The sequence below is a fragment of the Dermacentor silvarum genome, chromosome 9 (genome assembly GCF_013339745.2).
Source record: "Dermacentor silvarum isolate Dsil-2018 chromosome 9, BIME_Dsil_1.4, whole genome shotgun sequence".
In the NCBI taxonomy this organism is placed as follows: Eukaryota; Metazoa; Arthropoda; class Arachnida; order Ixodida; family Ixodidae; genus Dermacentor; species Dermacentor silvarum.
The window spans coordinates 77,268,663-77,291,019 of record NC_051162.1 but is presented as its reverse complement, the minus strand read 5'-3'; the positions used below and the strand labels follow the sequence as shown (position 1 = coordinate 77,291,019).

Genomic DNA, 22,357 nt, shown 5'->3' with positions numbered 1-22,357 from the left:
TTCGATCGGGCTCGGCTGAGGAAGATGGATTCTGGCGAAGAGGACCGGAACCACCGTGAACATCAGCAGCCGGTCCCAGGAGCTTCGCCCGGACGTCTCCGAGGTCTACAGCTACGCCTGGGCCTTGCCAGCGTCACGAGCTTCGTGGCCGGGCTCTCCGCACTCCCGTCATCAGAGCATACTTGACGAAGCGACCTTCCTTCCAGCCCAAGAGCCACGTCGTTAATGTTTCGCCTCGCTTCTGCCTCGACCACACCGCAGTTCGCGTGCCTCGAGCGCTCGCGCCATTCGGAACGATGCGCGATCTTCTTCGTATTCTTTTCTCGCCACAGGCGACCTCTTACATGTGACATCTATGCGATGTCCATTGTTACTGCGAAGCACTGAAGAGACCTTTATTATAGGGCCGCAACCATAAAATGAATTCCTGTGCCTGAAATTGGCGTGTTGGAATACGCCGTCTGATGCCATTTTAGAAACCTTTATTACTGCACGCAGTCATCCTTGTTAAAGGAGTCGTCGTGTTACAAAGTTCTGATCTTATTCCCAAGTAGTAACTGCGTCTCGGAATATATAATTCACAAGGACGAAAATACATCGCGCAAAACGATATTCAGGTTGAAAAGTGCGATGCAGTGCTATCATAGGGGAGCCGTGGTGCTCGCCCACATGAAGATAAGCTATGAATTCATAATTTCTTTAGGCTAAATAATTAACTCAGATATGCAAGACATTAGGTATAATGAAAAGTAGAGCATGGTGTGAGCTCACTGGTCACCACCTCAGTTATAAACGCTCATAAATTCCACCCACCAAGCTATCTAGAAGGTATGACTAGCCCTTAGAATTATTGCAGATTCCGACGAGAATACGCCACAAGGATTACGCGTGCGTTTAAAGATTACGCTGCGCGTGCGAGCACGCTGTAGCCTACAGGCACCGATCCCCCCAACCCTCTCCTTCCAGATATGTTGTCGAAGCGCTAAGAGGGACAAACCGCAAGTTCTTTGACGCAAGGCAACGCTTATCTAGGTGCACTAGGGAGCGAGGCTGGCTTGCTAGGGATGCCGCGCACGCGCAGACCGTGCTGTATTTTTTCGCGGGTGTGCTCCGCCGACGAGCGGCCATTGGTCGGCGTTCCGAGTTATTTGTGGGCACCGTAGCCTTGTTTCTTGGGCTCCCGGCGTATTCTTGCGTTTCTTATGCACTGGGACAGGACACACTGCACTATTGGACTACGGCAAGGTGAGAAATTTTCTTAAACAGTCTACGACGCAATTAGGCTGACAGCATGGGACCGAGACTTAGGCCCATATTCACAAACGGAACTTAAGTAGGGCGGGGCGTCAATAAGTGCGGGGAAAGTACAAGGGTTAGGAAAGCTTTAGGAGAGCACTTCAAAAACAGCACTTAAGTATCATTTTCGAAAGTAACACTTTTCGGGTCACGTATGTCGTCTGGTGTCGAGTATACGTAAATAATTTACGTGTACGATTGGTTCAATCGTAAAAAAATAATTTTTGTAACAAAGTAATGCGCATATAAATGTTGACATGCATGCTCGCGCATTCTGCTGAGTAAAATGCAAAGAACGGTTTGGTTTTAGCTCATTGCTCAAACTCGTCTGGCCACAAGTTCAAATGGGTTCTTGCAGCCACTGCGGTTGTGTATGTCGCCGTCCCGACATTTCTTGGTTTTGCTGCTGGAAACTTGCGGTGTTTCTGCGCAGCGAGTTTGTGCGTGTTGCGTGTTTTCTTATTTTTCTTGCCTTACCTATCGACAGGCCACTGACGCCCCAGATGCATGCGTCATCCGCCAGACACTCCCCCGAGGCGAGCGAGGGCGGCAGCGCGCGCGTTTGAGCGCTCGCCCGTGGCGACCGGTCTGTCTCTTCTTTTTTAAATGCAGCATGGTTTCTTGGGCTCCCGGCGTATTCTTGCGTTCTTCTGCACTGGGACAAGACAACACTGCACTATTGGACTACGGCAAGGTGAGAAATCTTGTTTCCCAGTCTACGACGCAATTAGGCTTACGGCACGGGACCGATCCTTAAGACGCAGTTGGCGAAAAACAGCTCGGCCGTCCTGGCGCAGTTAATTTGAGTTAATGAATCGTGCTGGGACATGTTTCCGACGCTTCCTAGGGGATTATTGTAACTTATTTCGGTTCTGTTGATGCACACTGGCCGCGCAGCACGTTGTGACGCAGTTAGCGATAAGCAGCTCGGCCGTGGTGGCAGTTAGTTTGGCGTGTAATGAATCTTAGAGGGACATGTTTGTGACGTTTTTTGTGGCCCCGCAACAACATATACCTTTTCGGTACTCACGCCTGCCGAAAACGCGATGGGTGATTGCCAAGATCGATAACATGGGAGTGTTGTTGGTGCCGGCAGAACGCGCGAAAGATTACGCCAAGGAACATATCAGAAACTTGTAATTAGAAAATTCCGTCTTCTAAAGGACTGAAAACAGGCTTTGGACCCACGCATTTGCCTTCAGTGCGAGTAGAAGGCATTCTGCGAACGTCCAGCATGGTGCGGCTGGGCGCCTCTGCTGCGGCCGTCTCTGTGCATGTAGCGTACCGTCGCGTCGCCCGAGGCGAAGTTTTGGAAACGCGAAGTCGCCCGTGTATTTGTGCGGCTAAAGTGCAGGGAATAATGCGCGGAATCGGAGGAATACTTGGAAATCAGATGTTTCATATTTTATGGTATTGTTTAGGATGAGTCGGGTAGTTTCTACGCCATGTATGTAAAAGCGAATTGCTTATGTTTCTGAAGCCCACCCATTCACCACATTCGCAAAGTTTCGCCTCTACATGGAGTATTCCTATATCTAAATACCAAATGACACATGCTTGTAAATGTAACATGTTTGTAATTTACTTTTTTTTCACCTGATGCGGTCCGGTGGAGCTTCATACGGTAACTACTGCTTACCTGGGGTCACAACGTTGGATTAACGCACAAAGCGCGGAACGAGCTTTTATATAGAGCAAAATAATATTTCCTGATTTCACAAGGAGTCTTGCGTCTACTTGTGAAATTGCACGTGGCACAGATTCGATGGGTCTTGACAAGATCGTTCGCAATCATTTTTACCCAATAATAAACCGATCTGCACGAAGACCGCGCACGGTCAGGCAAAAAACAACAAAAAAAGTTGCAGTGGCTTAGCTCGGCGATGCCAGGATATACGTAGCGTTAGCAAAGGTTCAGCTGATTATGCTTAGCTTTCCTGGTTGTCTCCTACGCTCAACCGCTAATTGCCTGGCAACTACTCGGGATCCGATGAGTCAAGCTTCTCCGTTCTTCTGCACTGTGAGCAGCATTTGCGCTCTCCTTCTCCATGGCTATACCACACTGGCAAACGCCAGTCAGAAGCGCAAGCGGCTGCAGCGCAGTGTCAGACGGCGACTGCCACAGCGAGCGGCGCCGGCGCCAGTGCGTCTACCACGGCTACGACGTCACTCCTCTGGAATGCGCAGACCGGAGGTGGTGAGTCGCGCGCGGCGGCGGCGGAGGTGCGCGAGAGGTGCCGGCTCCGGTGGCTCCGGTGCGCAAGCCGTGTGACATCACTGATCCTTGCAAATGCGCAGCACGGCTCTTGATGTGCCGCGCGAAACGGGCTTGGCTCGGCCAGTGTAGCTAACGCTACAAAAACGCAGCCGGCGTGCTAGCTAGCGTTCAAAATGCGCGCGCCCAAAACTGAAAACGGAAGTGATTGATGCCGACCGCTTGGTGCGCTGCCGTCAATTCGGCCGCTGGGCTCTATGGGAGTGTCCGCTGTTGGTTCGATTCCTTTCTCTATGGTGAAAAGGCAAAACGTGCTCGGCCCGCTCACGCCGGCCACCGTTGCGGCTGCCAGGGATACCGCGCTGTCGAAGTTTGTCGATCGAAAAAATGAATGTGGCTTACAAGCGGCAAACCACACGAGCGAATGTATCTCTAATCATAACGGTGCAAAGTGCACCAGGCGCACCACTGTTAGCGTTTCATTTGACGCCAATAGCACTTATGGTTTCGGCGCACTGTGCGACAGTACTCGCCGTAAACTGCAATATTTGAGCTTCTGTTTCCTTTGAGTTTTATTTTCTCCCTTTGAAAATAAGAACGAGAACAGAAGCGAAAACATCTTTGATCGCCCAGCGCCCCAACCGGATGTGCGTGCCTGTCAGTGCTGATGACTGGACGGCGCGCACTATACATTCCCTCATGCTTGCGCCACGCGCTCTGCTGTTCCAAGTTTCCTTTGACGCTGGTTGTACAGATATGATTCAGTGCCGAAATTGCAACATTTATTTGGCTGATCACTGAAATAAATTGTACGGAGTACAAAATCTAGTGTATGCCTATTACATTATATACCTTTTTTAGAACCCTCGTTCAACGTATGTCGGATTTTGTGATGACGCGCAAACAACATGCTGTGCTCTTGACAAGAAGTTATATTTGGTGCTGCAATCGTATATTAGCACTTTCTAAAACGAGTGGATTTTCCCAACTACGGCTTCAATTTCCACGCTCTTGCTGTGTTTTTCCCTCCTTTATTTGGAAAATGTCTGTCATGATATGTCAAATGGCCACCATGTAGTATTTGCATTGAAAATGTTTTTCACATTTGGCAACATTGACAGACAACATACGCTTCTCAAAGAGCGGTTTGTTCCTCGGAATTTGCCGCTGCTTGACCCCGCAGGGGCGTCTGCGTCAGCAGGCGTTTGGCGAGTTGCGACACCGCGTACCCGAGCACATGAGGGTTGAACCCTCCCGCGTGTAACCGTACGCGGCTGAGCCGTGTCTGGGGAAAGGGGGATCCTGGGGAGCCGATGTCGGGTGTTCGGACCCCCCCCCCCCCCCGGCGGAGGCTACCCACCTCTTCGGCCTCTGCTTCACATAGACGGCACCTCCAGACTGACCCACCTGGAGGAAATCGGTAGTCGCCTTTTCTTGTCTCCCTCTTAAATATTTTGTCTTTTTCTCTTACTTACTTTTCCTGTCCTGTCTTCTACTCACTTCTTCTCACTTCCAAATTTCTGGGCGGTAAGGGTTAACCCTGTGTGAGTAGCCAACCTAGGTTATTTCATATTCGGTTATAGTGGTGACGTACAGCCGTCGTCTGCAGGGCCTGCGTTTAGAGGCACTGCAGCGTCCCTAGGACTCCATGGTGGGTGGCTGGCGTTTCTGCCGAAACATGAACATTCGCATGGTTACTTCTTTTCCCGCGCTTTCTGATCGCCCCCTTTCTGATCGCATCGAAGAAGTATTTAAATTTTTTGGCCACCAAATTGAGAACTTTCCACGATACTACGTGGTACATAGTGAGAAAACTGACAAGTCCGTGAAAGTGATCTCACCCTTTATTGTTGCAAAAACTCTGAAAGAGACGATAGGACCAGGTTACAAGGCGACGAAGATGGCCAGCGGTGACCTCCTTCTGGAACTCCGCGATAAGAAACATGATAAACTACAGAATCTAGTGCCGTTTGGAGATTTTCCTGTCAGACTGTGACCCCGCACCGCACCATGAACACCACCCGCGGTGTTATTTCTGATGACGACATGTTGGAGCCCACTGAAGATGAACTTCTGGAAGGATTTAAGGAACAAAATGTTTTGGCTGTAAAACAAATCAAGATGAAGCGCGATTGTAAGGAGATTCAGACAAAACACCTAATTATTACTCTTGGTTCAAGTGTTCTACCCGAGACCATTGAGGCCGGATACGTCAAAATACGTGTCAGGCCATACGTGCCAAACCCGCTCCTATGCTTCAAGTGCCAAAGATTCGGCCACAGTTCGCAGAACTGTCGAGGCCGACTGACATGTGCTAAATGTAGTGCCTTGGAACACACATCTGAATCGTGTGAAAACTCTGTCCGCTGTGTGAATTGTGATGGGGACCATGCACGCCGCATGCTAACGGTCCTGCCCATCCTGGAGGAAAGAAAAGGAAATTCTAACTATAAAAGTGAAAGAGAATATTTAATTTAAAGGGGCACGAAGGCGGGTGACCTACCTGTCTAAAACCAGCTTTGCCGATGTGGCGCGTCAGAGGGCGGCGTCACAATGGCTTCCAGCTGCTGTCCGGCTCACACGTAGTGATCCGGCGGTCACGCAATCCGCCCCATCGGCGGCTGCGGCTACCGCTGCTCCGCCATCTCACAAGAAGGGGCCATCGACCTCCGGGCTGGTGGCCTCAAAGGTCTCGTCCATCGAGACGAGGCCCTCACGTCAAACACTGCGCTCGCAAGAGCGCGTGTCCAGCGCCTCGCAAGAGCGCGTGTCCAGCGCCTCGCAAGAGCCGATGGACACAACATCCGCTCAGACGGCGCCGCCAGCACCTAAGGAGCTCCGAGAATCTCGCGATCGCTCCAAAAAAGAAAAACCCCGCATCACAGGGCCCGACAAGGGCTCTGTAAGCTAATTTACAGTCCCTTCACACACAGCACAAACCTCTTTTTCAATATGGCCACGCAAATATTGCAATTTAACGTTAGGGGACTTCTGCATAACCTCGAAGACGTTAAAGAGCTCCTTCATAAATATAGTCCGAGGGTGCTGTGTGTCCAGGAGATGCATCTGAAATCAGGAAACACAAAATTTCTAAGGCAATACGCCGTTTTTCGCAAAGACCATGACGACGCTATCGCCTCGTCGGGCGGTGTCGCTATAATTGTCGATAAAGGTGTTGCCTGTCAGCAATTAAACCTCTGAACTTCCATTGAAGCAGTTGCTGTCCGATCAGTACTGTTCGGTAAACTAGTCACGATTAGTTCGATTTACATCCCCCCTTGCTATCAACTTTCTAAGACAGTTTCAAGATTACATAAATGAACTTCCGCCGCCATACATAGTTGTCGGAGATTTAAATGCACATAACACTTTGTGGGGAGACTTTCGTTGCGGTGCGAGAGGGCGCCTAATTGAAAACTTTCCGTTTTATTCAGGTGCATCTAGACTTAACCAGAAAGAGCCAACGTATTTCAGCATTACACATAACGCATACTCATCCATTGACTTAAGTATAGTATCGAGTACACTAATACCGTACCTGGAGTGGTCTGTTCTCAAGAACCCCTTAGGGAGCGACCACTTCCCTATTATGGCAAACTCAAGGAAACAAGATGGATGCTTGCCAAGTTTTCCTCGACGGAACGTGGACTCGGCCAACTGGCAACTGTTCCGAGAGCTTACTTGTTTAGGTGGCGATGACTTTTAATGTAGACGACGCTGTGGCATATCTAACACGTTTTATTATTGACGCTGCTACGAGATCTATTACGCTAACTAACGGACTGACTAAGAAGCGTCGCATCCCATGGTGGAACGATGAATGTGGGAAAGCACGCAAATACCAAAACAAAGCTTAGGGATTGCTTCGCAATTCCCCAACCACCACAAACCTCATTAATTTCAAGCAGGTCAAGTCACAAGGCAGAAGAACCCGTCGACGTGCAAAAAGAGAGTTGGGAGAGGTACCTCTCTGGCATAAATTCTTACACAGATGAGGCTAAAGTATGGCATAGGGTGAATAAATTGAAAGGCCGGGAGTCGAACCCTCTACCCTTAGTAAGTACCCAAGGAGATAGCCTGGAAGATCAGGCAGATTGTCTGGGCGAACACTTTCAATATGTCTCCTGTGCCTCTCATTACACACAAACATTCATGAGGTTCAAAGAACGCGCAGAGCGACAGCCCGTTAATCGGAAATGTGCTCGAAATGAAGAATACAAGCGCCCGTCTAGTTTAGCTGAATTTAAAACTGCTCTCGCTTGTTGCAACAGCTCAGCACCAGGTGCTGACCGTATCATGTATGAAATGATCAAGCACCTACACCCTGAAACATAAAGATACTCCTCTCTCTTTAATGTCATGTGGGCTGCTGGGTACCTTCCATCTTCTTGGAAAGAAGCTATAATAATCCCCATACTTAAACAAGGCAAGGACCCGTCCTTACCTAGTAGTTACAGACCCATTGCCTTGACAAGCTGTCTGTGTAAACTCTTCGAAAAGATTATTAACCGGCGCCTTGTCTATCTCTTAGAAAGCAACGGAATGCTAGATCCGTACCAGTGTGGCTTCCGAGAAGGTAGGTGGACTACAGACCACCTTGTCCGTATGGAGGGGATTATAAGGGATGCCTTCATACACAAACAGTTCTTTCTCTCTGTATTTCTTGACTTAGAGAAAGCGTATGACTCCACATGGCGCTTCGGTATTATCCGAGACCTATCCACTATGGGTGTCCGCGGCAATATGTTGAGTACTATCGAAAGCTACCTTTCTAACCGTACCTTTCCTGTAAGGATGGGCCGGGCCTTGTCGAGGTCTTTCACTCAGGAAACTGGTGTCCCGCAAGGTGGTGTGCTTAGCTGCACACTGTTTATTGTTAAAATGAACTGTCAACGGACGGCTATCCCACGAACAATGTTCTACTCTGCATATGTAGGTGTCCAGATTGGTTTTAAAATCGTGCAACCTTGCTATCTGCGAACGACATGTCAAGCATTGCTTAAATAAAGTGGCTATATGGGCTGACGAAAACGGCTTTAAGTTAATTTCACAGAAAAGTACATGTTTACTTTTCGCAAATAAGAGGGCAATAGTACCAGATCCGGCTATTCAGCGGTTTGGTAGTACAATACCTGTAACCACTGAGCACAAGTTCTTGGGAATTGTGTTGGACTCAAAACTGACATTCATGACGCATGTCGAATACTTGAGGACTGAAAACTATGAACTTGTTGAAGCTTCTATCGCGTACAACATGGGGCAGTGACAGGAAATGTATTTTGAACTTGTATAGATGCCTTGTCGGCTCACGACTTGACTATGGTGCGATAGTGTATCAGTCTGCTGCACCCAGTGCTTTAAAGATGTTCGATCCCGTTCATCATTTGGGAATCGGACTCGCGATGATGCTGTCCTTCAGGACAAGCCCCGTACAAAACCTTTATGTAGAAGCAAACATGTGGTGGCCACACCTCAGAGGTCTTATGCCAGTTTTACATATTTCCTGAAAACAAATTCAAACCATTCACATCCTACCTATTCTACCATAAACGATACCACATGTGCCACACTATTTAATAATCGACCTAGAGCGGAGCCGCCCTTCTCACTACGTGTGAGAAACATCGGTGAAGAAATGGGTATTCCATTACTAGGGAACATAACGTAATGACTCTAGGAAAACTTCCGCCGCCGTGGCAGTGGCAGCTGGTAGAATGTGACACATCGTTTATCGAAGTCACAAAACACGCGCCACATGCACACGTTCAAATGCACTTCTTTAGAATTAAAGTCGAAGTACTCCTGCCCTGAATTTTATACGGACGCGTCAAAGTCGCATGCTGGCGTGTCTTATGCAGCAGTCGGTCCGTCCTTCTCGGAATCTGATGTACTCCACCCCCTAACAAGCATCTTTACTGCAGAAGCTTATGCAGTACTATCCGCGGTGAAACACATCGAGAGAATTAATCTACAAAAGGCAGTAATATTTACCGACTCTTTAAGCGTCGTTAAAGCTTTGATGTTACCGCAGAAACACAAAAACACTATAATTACCGTCCTCTATTCACTCATCTGCTCTGTTTATGCATCCAAAGAACAACTCATAATATGCTGGGTGCCTGGGCATAGAGGCATCGAGGGTAATGTTGTTGCCGACAATATTGCCACGTCTATAACAACGAAAAGTGGCACCTCTTCCTTAGCTATTCCCGCCACAGATTTCAAACCTTACCTCCAGAAGGAACTGAGGACATATTGACAAAGCATGTGGGACAGCGAAACACTCAATAAACTCCACATAATTAAACCCAACCTAGGAAATTGGCAGCCTATAACAAAAATACGACAAACCGAGGTTATTTTTGTCGTCCTAGAATCGGCCACACTTTCGGTACACACTCATACCTGTTGATTGGTGATGAGCCACCTGTCTGTGGTAAATCTGGCGCTACCTTAGCGGTCCTTCACGTGTTAATCGAATGTCGTGAACTAGAGACTCATAGGAAAAAAAAACACTTTTATTTACTACGCCGTGAAGAAGTACCATTACACCCAGCAATGTTCCTAGGCAACGAACCACTCTTTGACGTTAAATCAACCTTAGCTTTTTTAAAGGATGCATGTGTACTGAATGTTATACATCCAAGTGATCCGTAGCACAGCCTCTTATCAGAGGCTGCTCCTGCGGAAATAGTATTAGGAGCACGTGCTTTAGGTTCCTGCGCTCAAGGACCCGGGTAAGGCAACAGTGCGACTTCCATAATTTTACATTTTTATCTTCTACTCGCTTCGCCTCGTATATATTATTGCGATAGCAATTATATGGATACTTCAACCGGATTTCTGCCGTCGGCGTCGCCGTCGCCGTGAGGTTCCGCATAGATAAAATCGTCACCGCGCGCCGTATGCCCGAAGCGTGCGGGGACGCGCGCTATCACGGAGAACGAACGCACTCAATCTCCCACGCGCAAGCAACGAAGCGGGAAGCCAGCGCCGGAGAGAGCGGGGGGGGGGGGCGCACTTCTACTCTGCCAACAACTGCGCTCGTCGCTCGCCGCACCGTCTCTTATCTCCACACGGCTCTGACCTTTATGCACTGTGCATTCGCTGCTCAGTTTCTGTTGCAGCGATAGACCGCACGTACCTTCACCCGCTGCAGCGTATGGGCTTGCTGCCAGCGTTTTGACAGTCGTTAACTGTTTGCAGTCATTCAGTGTGATCTATTCATGTTTGTTTGTGCGCGCTCATACCACGCTTGTTCATTCAGTTAGTAATAGTCGGCCCACATTTTCCAACGCACGCTACACATGTAATGCTGCCCGGATCGGCAGTGCAGCGCTACAGATGTGTCCCTTCGCACGCGCGCTGCCCACGGGAAGCGCTTCTCATCAACACCACCGTTTCACACGCGCCTTCTCGTGGTCATCGAGTCTCTCTTCATGTCGGTCTACTTACGCCGCAGCACACCTGCTTACTTAATCAGCTCATGTTTACTACAATTCATATTGCTACCAAAGCCGCTCACCTTACTTCGTATGACATTGATGTGTTGCTATCGCATTCACTGCTTAGCCCTTAGGGCGAAACTGTGACAATCTTTATGGTCATAGCATATCTCACTTTGTATACTTATAGCATATATATTTGACGCACTCACACATTGAATGATTTTAGGCCCCTCTACAGCCATGGTGCATTTTACACTTCATTAACCATTGCTAACTCATTGTATCATGTGTATGGCTCTCTTTGGCCAGAACTGGCCCTTTCGCCATTAAAACCAAATTATCATCATCATCATCAATGCCGCTGCTTGGCCATCGAAAAAACAATAACAAGCTATAGCAGCACAAAACCAGTGACTTTCCCCTGCGGCTGAATATACCAGTGCTCTGGGAACAGCTAGACCCTCACCACAAATAAGCCACGTGTGTCTCCGAATAAGCTATGGTATGGTATGCCTTGATATTTCCTAAAGGTGAATATCTTGGAATGCCTGGCTGTGTTGCACACAATCATAGTCAGCATAAAAAGATTCATTTCATGTTTTGATATGGCTGTGTAATCATTTCATGTACTCTTGTGATGTGTTATACTCTGTCTTCGCACAAACAACTGCTTCCTTGCAATTTCAGGTGGCTGTACACCCTCACCGAGCCAAGCGACCGATGAGCTACAGCAAGTTGGAGCTATAGCGTCACATATGGCAATTCGACTGTCAAACCCTTTCGACAGCGACCGCAGCGGACATCACGCTGTGTCAGGCGAATCGCAATCATGCCAATCACAGTGCATACCTGCTGTCACTGCACTATTGTCGCAGACGCATAATGAGTCTCTAGGTGAGGCAAATGGTATGGCTTCTTCATTTCCTTTTCCTTTTGCTGCCCACATTTCATGTCATTTACGCTAAACTGTTATTTTACAAGAAAAATGACCCCAATTTTTTTTAATGGCACAGCGAATGATGAGCACAACCCAGCATAAATCATTATTACACTTTCATGCCTTATGTAACCAGGTTTTGTGCGCTTATATATTGTCACGTAGTAGTGACAGTGAAGAAAACAGTCGTGAAAGTTTGAATGAAGAAACTGATTCTTTATTGGGTGAACCTGTGCCCACAAAAACAAGTTACACTCGAAGCACAACGATAGCGGTGAACAAAGTCGGTGATCTTTGAAATCTGATCAGCGGGTCAAGCGCGTCCGCTTTTATACGTGAATCATGCAACGTTCCAGAGTAATCGCTGGTGCCGGCGTGTTTTCCAGAAAGTATACTACATAATTCGCGTCGCGCATACGTGCAATAACAAATTGCCTTCAGCTGTTTACATGGTGTCCTCAGTAGGTCATGCAAGCAGCGGTTGGTAGTCTGACCAACCAGGAGATGAGCTGCACTATACAACCGTAGACCGTGAATAGGCACCAAGGTGTTCAGATCATTGCAGAACATTTAGTGTAGCAATGCAGGAGCCATGTTGCTTTGTGGTCACTTTCAACTGTTACTGCAGGTAGTCAAGACGCGGCTGATGAGCCCGACTACTGGTCCTGGGATGATGCTGGCAGGCCACCAGCAGAACCTAAAACAAATGCTGCCCCATTACCGGCCACTACAGACAGCCGAGCACTCGTTCATGGTACTACAAGTTAGGAAGCTGCTGTGACAGAGCCAAGTGCTGCAGCAACTCCAAGCGCTCCTGTGCCAGCTGGCACAAGACGCCCCACGACAAGCAGCACCCTGAGACAGCGGGCGGTCTCCCTTGAACTGGCTGCCCGCCTCAGTGCCATCAAGGACGACCGTGAAGAAAAAAAAAGGAACATATATTGAAAATTAAATTCATGCGCCTCGATCACAAATACAAATCTGTGCACAGGCAAGCCGAACATGAGCAAACTATGCAGCTTCTTGGGCTGAAAGAAGCCAACCAAAAAAAGCGGAAATTCTAAAGCTTCAGCTAGAAGCTTTGAAGAAACAATAAACGTCTTTGTTGTTGCTGTGATTTTGTCTCATTCCAGTTACGTAAAATACTGTGCGACAAAGCGGTCTCTGATCCTGAAACCACTTGATTTGTCTGGCAACGTAGGGATGCCTGGTGGCGTTGGTTGAACGGAGGGAGTGGGAGCTTGCGAAGCAGCGTTATGTATTGCCTGGCTTTGAGCAGGAGGTGGGACAGGGTTTCTCAGGAGCTGGCCGAAGTTGCGTAGTGCAGCACAAGCTGTGATGACGATAGGAACTGATCTTGTTTGTATCTGAAGAGTCATATCAAGGCATGGAAACCTTCGCTTCCATACTCGAAACGTCCTCTCAACACTGCGGCGAGTTCTGGAGTGGCACTTGTTGTACCTAAACAAAGCAGTTTTGATTAGGTCATCATTTTCGAACAGAATTGTTACTTCGCTGGATTTTATAGTAGTGTTTAAACTTCAAACCGCCTGTGCTGAAGGCTGCCTTGTGTCTCTCGAAAAGGGGCCATGAGGTAAAACCTGCAGGGGTACCCCTTCTCACCAAGCAGGATGCCAGGCACAGTCCCTTCTTCGTACTGGCCTCTTGGCTGGACTATTATCGAGAATTCGGCTGTCATGTGCTGAGCCGGGCCAGCTGGCAACCAAATCAAGAAATTGAAGCCGAGGCCCTGTGATTGCCTGCAAGACAAGCCACATTTCTAGCTGTGTTTAAAAACGGCTCATGAAACAACGTCACACACCTCACCAGGATATTTAATTCCAAGTGCACTCGAAAAGTAAGGCACGAAATGTGTAAACGCCTCCTTGATATTGGAGTTAGCTAATTGCAAAAATGTGTGGTCATTTGGTATAAGCGAAATCGGTAACGTTGCTTACTGCTACTGCTTACTGCCTTTTGCCCCGACAGTTTCTCCCGCAGCTCGGTACATTGTACGACAGCATAATAAACATACTGGACATTGATGGAGAAGTACCCCTTTCGACAGCAAAAAAATATCCGCGTCATCTCCTGCGGGACTTCTGATGGGTGCACGAGTGCAGTCAATGCACCCGCTCACGTGCGATGGAGTAGAATTCCACCATTACGGATGTCAAATCATTAACATTTGTAAACTTTATGAGCTGTGGGAACAAAGCCTCGGCAATCATTCTTCACATTCGTGCAATTATTCGAGACACAGTTGCTTGCGAAACATGAACGAGGTCCCCGGTGACAACCTGAAGGTTTCCGGCGCCGTATAATCACAGCGCGATCAGAAGCTGGAGCAGCGGCGGCACGGGGTGACCGCGTTCGTTGTCTTTTGGGACCAGTGGCAGCATTTCCAACAGCCGTAGCACCGATTCCTTAGAAAAGCGGTACCGCCACGAGAATTCCGCGTCGTTGTACACTTCCATGGGATTCTCTCGATCCTTGAGCCTTGGCCGTAATCGGCGACGCGTATATGTATGCCTCATCCTCCGTAACATCGCGGACAAGTCCGGTGAAATCGGCAAAGTCGGCTAGGCTGCCGTAGCAGTCGGCCATCTTACTTGCTAGGCGAGAGTAGGGAAAGTCGCACTTAAGGTTGCCAGTGATTGTACTTTCCGGTACTCAAGTGTCGATTAAAGTTTACCTTAAGTACAAGATTTGTCTATGAAACGCGTTAAGCATCTACCCGCTAGTTAGGTCGTAAGTTAAGGGTAAGTTCCGTTTGTGAATACGGGCCTTAAGACGCAGTTAGCGAAAAACAGCGCGGCCGTCCTGGCTCAGTTTATTTGAGTTAATGAATCGTGCTGGGATATGTTTCCGACGTTTCCTAGGGGATTATTGTAACTTATATCGGTTCTGTTGAGGCACAATGGTAGCAGTTAGCGAAAAGCAACTCGGCCGTGGTGCGTAGTGTAGTTTATCTTACTAGACGTTTGTGCCGCTTTCGCGGACGCCAAACATTACTGAAAAGTAATTTCGTTACTATTTGGGGAACTTTTGAGGCACGTTGGCCGCACAGCGCGCTGTGACGCAGTTAGCGATAATCAGCTCGGCCGTGGTGACAGTTGGTTTGGCGTGTAATGACTCTTAGAGGGACATGTTTGTGACGTTTTTTGTGGCCCCACAACATATATCTTCTTTCGGTACTCACGCCTGTCGAAAATGTGATGGGCGATTGCCAAGAGTGATAACATGGGAGTGTGTAGCTGGCGCCGGCTGAACGCACAAAAGATAACGCCGACGAACTTATCAGAAACTTGTAATTCGAAATTTCCGTCTTTTAAAGGACTGAAAACAGGCTTTGCACCCACGCAATTGTCTCGAGTGCGAGTAGACGGCATTCTGCGAACATCTAGCATGGTCCGGCTGGGAGCCTCTGTTGCGTCCATGTCTGTGTATGTAGCGTACCGTCGCGTCGCCCGAAGCCAAGTTTTGGAAACGCCAAGTCGCCCGTGTATTTGTGCTGCCAAAGTGCAGGAAATAATGCCTGAAAATGGAGGAATGCTTGGAAATCAGATGTTTTCATATTTTACGCTATTGTTTTTATTGAGTTGGGTATTTTCTACGCCACGTATGTAAAAGCGAATTGCTTTTGTTTGTAATGCCGCCCATTCACCGCTTTCGCACGCAGTATTCCTATGTCTAAATACGAAAATGACATATGCTTGTAACATGCTGTTACATGCTTGTAAATGTAACATGATTGTAATTTACTTTTTTTTTCAGCTGATGCCATCCGGTGGAGCTTCATACGGGAACCACTGGTTACCTGGGATCACAAGTTTGAATGAACGCACAAAAAGCGCGGAACGACCTTTTATATCGAGCAGAATAAATATTTCCTTATTTCACAAGGGGTCTTGCGTCTACTTTGTGAAATTGCACGTGGCACAGATTCGATGGGACTTGACAACATCGTTCGCAATTATTTTTTCCAAATAATAAACCGATTCCGCACGAAGACCGTGCGCGGTCAAGCAAAAAAAAAGGGGGGGGGGGCGCTGCCGGCGTGCTGGCTAACGTTCAAAATGCGCGCGCCCAAAACCGAAAACGGAAGTGGTAGATTCCGACCGCTTGGCGCGCTGCAGTAAACTTGGCCGCTGGGCTCTATGGGAGTGTCCGCTCTTGTTGAATTCCTTTCTCTATGCGTCACCGGTGAAAGATAAACAAGTACATGTGTCAATATGAACAAATTACGAACAAGAAATGGTAGTATTGTGGCAGCAGGAAGTGTGGCAAGAAGCGTGCGAAAATAATAGATTTGACTAAAATATCAATCTTACCTATGTAAGCCAAGAGCAGGATGCTCACAGGTATTCCATCCTGTATAGTTTATTGCTATACGATAATCCGCTGCGCACTCTTTATATTACTAACCGCCGGGTTGCCGTTCTGCGTAGAGCAGTCGTAGTGTTACAGGCCAACAGAGAAGATATCTCATACATGTGCATCACATAGCAGTCGGCACAGATTGCCACCAACGAAGCCCCTCCTCCTTGGGGAGGGGGGTGGGGGGCTTTCAATTTTCTGTGCCCGCAAAGACTACACTTAACCTGGCGTTATCGTCCATAAACGCTTGTGTGATTGATGTACCAAGTTTGCCTTTTACTGAATTTGGCATTGATTAGGGAAACTGAGCATTTATTTATGCCTGCAGCGACGTTCCGTCGAACACTTTGTGCTCATAGAGTTGACAAAATTGAATACCTTCTTTGCAGTTCTTGTTTCATTTCTGAATGGACACTGTCTTCACATCGGGTTGATTAGTGAGCAGGGGTGTCATTGTATAATAGAACGAATGTGTTCTAAGGTACATAGGTAGTTATTTATATTCTGCTTCCTGTCTCTGGCAATATAAGAAAAGGAACGCACTGACCTTGGCACGTATCTCACTATTTCTTATTCATAAAAATATTTTTCATTCAGTCTAAATGTTATTAGAAGGCACATGGTATGTAGTACTGTCACAAAGAATTATACAATAATACGCTCTGTAACATATTTAGATATTTAGAGTGAAGGGTTTCCCGGAAAGTAGCCGACAGCTGCAAAATAGGATTTCTATTCCACGTCCCTACGGACAGTAGTGTGGACTGCATGCAGTGCACCTATGGAGAACGGCGTCTGCGCAGCTAATGTTATATTTTTCACTTGAATTCAGACGTCGAAAAGAAAAAGTTCTAAAACACCATGTGCTGCATACAAATACTTATTTTTCAGTTAAAATGCATAGTGTACTTTGTGAATTGCATGTTGTGAGGTTGAGTTTGCAGAAAAATGTCTATTTCGACTTCTGTGCCCACACCATCTCAATTGCATTATGTAGAATTTTTAAGAAAGAGCAGCACCGACATTGCACTGATTCTCCTAAATTATGTCAGTACCGTGGGTGTTAATTCTTATAAAAATATTTCCCTGAATAACGTAGTGTCACAACTTACGAGTAAGCAGGTGCGTAAGCAACTGCAGCGCCCCCCCCCCCCCCCCCCAGCGCTTTGACGGCATTCCTCTAAGTTTTAGGGGCCTTCAGCACCCAACTTTCGCAAGATATTCTGTAAAGACTTGTATAAACCAACTCGCTTTTGGATAATTGCAGCGGGAAAGGACATTATTATCTTTAGGCAAATACAAGCATTCTTCACCATTACATGCACTTTAGTGTGTCAGATTGCGAGTTCATAAAGCGGCACAGATTATTAGGAAAAAAGATGTGCTATACTTTTTTGACGCACACAGAGCGACGTTAAATGTTGCTATATAACCGAGGGGCCCTCACGGAGAATATTTATTGCCATACACGAATGGTAGATCATATGTGGATTCGTATATGAGTTATATGCTAGAGAACGGCCACAGAGAAAGCGTGGTTCGAGGAACACATGGCTGATTGCCTTCTATTATAAAGAACATAACCTGGCAGGTGCTTTGAATGCGAGGGACTCACGCCACTGGAGAGAAGAGAAAACTGAAACTCTTCGTGGTAACTCAGAAACGATGTCTTTAAGGCGTAACTTAGATTGCGCTATTGTTGCGCCGGACAGCGTTTTGTCCTACAAAAACAATCCCTGCCAAATATTTTAATGTGCCACTGGAACAGATCATTATTTTATTCGTTTTCCATTGCGTACGTTCCACATTTAGAAACGTGATGTGTTCTCTTCGACAGCAATTTTTGATTGTAGTTGCCTTTCAAACCACATTCGATTCAAAACCAGGGCTTTCTTTTCAAGTTCTTCTTAAGATGCTTACGCATGCTTTTCTGAAGAAAGAGGGGCTGAAAAGCATTTGGAGGCCCGCTCTTCAAGTAGCTCTTGGTCGCGGTGGTAGACGCACCATTTATTGGCAGTCATGTCGCGCAGGGGGCATTTTCACGGCAATTTTAAATATTCGCTCATGTTTGTACTCTGTGTTTGGTTCATACAGACATCTTATGGAGGAAACGTAAGTTCACCAGCATTTCAAAGCAGTTTAGTGTTGACCTATATGTAACTGAGATACCAGGCTTGATTGCAAAAGGTAAAATGAGGCGATTTCTTTTCTTATGCGTTGACCTATCATCACATAGATTTGAGCTTTTATTGTCATGAGTGTCTTTAAGAGAACACGGTTCATTGCAATAATGACTTTAATAGCTAATAAGCTTTGTAACTTCAGATCTAGATTTCGTTGCATATTCTGCAACTTAAGATGGTTGATGTGAGCTGTAGGGGTCACAATCATAAGATAATTGTGATCAACGCTGTATAAACGAAACTTTTAAAGATTTCAACAATGGGAGCAGCGTGCAAATGGTGCTCCCCGTAATGCGGTGCCTTCATATGATTTCTTACGTGGAGCCATTTTGATGGATTTCTTAACAGCTCGCCCAGAATACATAAGGCGCTACTACATGAATGAATCGCCAAGTGATGTCGAAGTCAGTCGCTGGCCAGTGTCACATCACAAAATGTGTGAGCGATCGTATTGCTGTAGTGGATAGTAGTCACATAAATGGGCTCCTTTTTTGCCGTTCAACCACTTTAATCAAAATCACTAGCAAAGTATACTGTCTAGAATGTGCCGCTTGTAACAAGCAATACATAGGTGAGACTGGACAAGAAATGCACACGAGACTCAACGGCCATCGCGCAGATACAAAACACAATTTACCTAAAGCAGTAGCCAGCCACTTCAATGAGCACGGCCAAATATTTGATGAAGCAAGACTCTATATACTACAAACAAATTTTCGTTCACCTCGCGAGAGAAAATATACAGAATCATACCTCATACACAAGTTTAAATGCCTGCATCCCACGGGGATGAAGTTATCGCGTGGCAACTTAGAATCGCTAAAAGCAGTAACATAAACCTTAAATTGTTATACCATTAACAAAGGCGCAAAACAAGTTAAACCTCCAGCTAATCTCGATGCTCAACCTCACCTATTTTTCCATTTCCAGTTCTTCACTGCATCTCCCCTACCACTCAATTTATTATCCTCCTCCATGCTTTTACTCATTGATAAACCATACGAACGCTTTTCCAGGTACACCTGTCCCCTCAGTGTTCATGTTTCAAATTATATTTTTTCCGCTGTCACTCTCCTGTTCCGTTTTTTTTAAATAGTTTCTTGTTCTTCTTTTCTTTTTTTTTCTTTTTCCGCTCAACCTCACCTATTCTTCCATTTCCAGTTCTTCCCTGCATCTCCCCTACCACTCAATTTATTATCCTCCTCCATGCTTTTACGCATTGATCGAGCGCTTTTCCAGGTACACCTGTCTCCCCCCATGTTTAAAATTCTAATTCTCTTTTTTCTACACTGTCACCCTCCTGCGCAGGTTCCTTTTTTTTTCTTCTCAAACGCACGTTTTTTTTTCTCCACACGAGAACCACACCGAGACAGTCCAAAATCCCAGACGCCAGGATACCTTTTTCGGCGCCTTGACCACACAAGGTCTCGTCAATTCTGTATACCGCCGTGACGACGCCTAGGGCGAACTAGTGAGGCTAACGTCCCTTGACGGACCAAGCTGCTCCCTGTCAACCACAAAATTACCCGATGCCTTGATGCTACGCTAGTCAAGTCATGCTTTCAACTCGTATTGTAACCTGCACACTGACCGGCTCTTCAGGGACCCCAAACGCACGCCGACCACGACTCCCCCGAACGCTCACTCGCCTCTCGCTCCCCCAACCCCCTCTGACGGTTTTTTTTATAATTTTTTTTGCCACTTTCTCGCTCTCCCGCTCTTGTCCCCTCGTCTTAGAAACCGCGCCTAGCCAGTCAAGCGCAGGCGCTCATTTTCTTTTCAGTCTCTCCCTTTACAGCCAGCCACAGCGGACATCGACGTGACGTCACTCCACTAACCCTTTAAAACTAACCCGCCGAGGATGACGAGGCCGCCATTGACGAAGATAGGTCCTCCTATCGAAACGTTGGCCAGCCTTTCCGAGGCACCTTATCCCTGTTTATAATCCTTATTCCTCAGGTTATGTTAGTATAATTTAAATCATAAAGCTGCGACTTTATACAGTTTTTTTAACTGTATTTAGGAAAAAGTTGGTATGGATATGTGAGGCCGGGTACTGCTCCTATCCAAAATAGTATTTGCGCCTAATAGTATGGTCAGACCTGATGAAGGATCAAATACAACAGTGACATCATTGCTAATCTAATTAGAGATTTTCTCTTTTCTCCATCTGGCGCACGGAATGGCTCAAAAACATACACGTCAGGAACAATGTATAACTGTTATTAAAGCCCAATATCAAGAGAAGTACTGATAGTTCTTTTTACTGAGGCGTCAGCTCAGAATCAGAGTGCGATAAGCCGAACTGGTGTTAGCAGTGTCTATCTAGCAGTAGGTAACATTATTTCAGTGTTGAACATTCAGCTGGATGTAATGATAAGAACCATATTTACCCTTTTGATGTTCCCGACCATACTTAATTTTACATTTGGTGATATACAACTTTGTTCGAAGTCACTCGACGTAAAAATAAGTTACCACATAAAGTGTGGTAAGGTTTCTAGTGGGAAACTTTGAAAAGCATTGGAAATAATTTCTATCTGTTGATGTTATTGCTTTCTCTTTCACCGACTACCCTTATAAACTATTTTTCGACATTTCACAGAAACTGGATGCCCGCATAAACAGAAGGGGTGAGTCAAGTAAAGATGTCCGCCAATTTTTTTTCGATTTCGTTGAATTTAGCATTGCACTCAATAGTATTAGTGCAATATTTGTATAACTTGTTCTGGTATTCAAAATGATAAAATATAACTTGCATTGTTGACACATAAATATCATTGCCATTAAAACTGAAATTTAGGTATAAGGTTTTGAAGACTTTGATATTCGTTATGTTTGTTACACGAGTTTTGCTATGCGACCCGCGAAAGGTCTTCTGCAACTAACAGTCCATCAGGTTAGAAATTACATGTAAAGGCTTGGCTTGTTCCCAGTTTAGTATCCTAGGACCTCACGAAGTAGGCAAAAGATCATTACGAAAAATAGAGAATTACGGATATCCTACTACAGCTTTTAGGCAGCACGTGATTGTCAAGCAGATACGAAAGCTTTCTTAACCTAATGCGAAGCTTTAGGCGTGAATATTTAAAATATATGTTCAGATTGACAAGGTAACAACCACTTTTAGCCTGTACTCGCTCATACTGTTAAACATCATCTGTAGATTAAGGTATATTTCTGTATGCGTAGAATACTATAGAAACAGCCCATGTCCAGCCAAAAATAAATACCATGTATTTCGGATTATTATGAATGTACATCAGGCGTTTCTCTCGCTTTGACCTTCCATACACCACATGGAGTATTTTGATTGGTTAATAGATTAGGTGGTCGTACATGGTTAGCGTGTTTTGGCGAAGTACCAACAGATTTAACAGCACCATTTACATACGAGCATGTTTTCCTTGAAAATATGTCTTAGCATTGACGAAACCTTGAAATCTTCCGCGTAGAGTGCCCGCGAGCCGTACAGGCAACCATAGGTATACTATGGCGGCTTATCGTCACAGATTCACAGCTATTCGCATTATATTTAGGTTGTGGTGTCTCCGAACCAATGGGAAGGGTTTACAATGGAAACCGTATACGCAAACCGCAGATTCCCTGGATCGTAAGTATAAATTTCTGAGTGGCTCTGTTTATTAGCCGTGGCTAGAGGAACTGCTCCTTGAACAGTTTGGTCAAGTCTAATATATACGCGATTAGTGGTAAGCGTTTGTTACACTTTTAGAAGTACAAATATAAGAAGACTCAGCGCTGAAGTCTGAGCGGTATGGGCAAGAAATGAGAAGCGGAACGATGTGCCAAAAACTACGTAATGTGCTCATTTCCTGCCCATTCTCGCGTTGAAAAGGCTAGTGTACTTAATGAAGTGTTAACTTTTGCAATTCGTCAG

General features: G+C 46.3%; 1 protein-coding gene across 1 annotated transcript in view; it reads left to right on the top strand.

The window, feature by feature from the left end:
• LOC119464800 (trypsin-4-like) overlaps window positions 1-22,357 on the top strand; it is a 48,325-nt gene that overhangs the window by 5,875 nt on the left and 20,093 nt on the right. Inside the window, exons 2-3 of the mRNA XM_049655328.1 lie at window positions 21,065-21,092; window positions 21,999-22,072. Of these exons, the coding sequence (XP_049511285.1) occupies window positions 22,019-22,072 (54 nt within the window). The 5' untranslated portion in view covers window positions 21,065-21,092; window positions 21,999-22,018. The remainder of the gene's footprint in view (window positions 1-21,064; window positions 21,093-21,998; window positions 22,073-22,357) is intronic.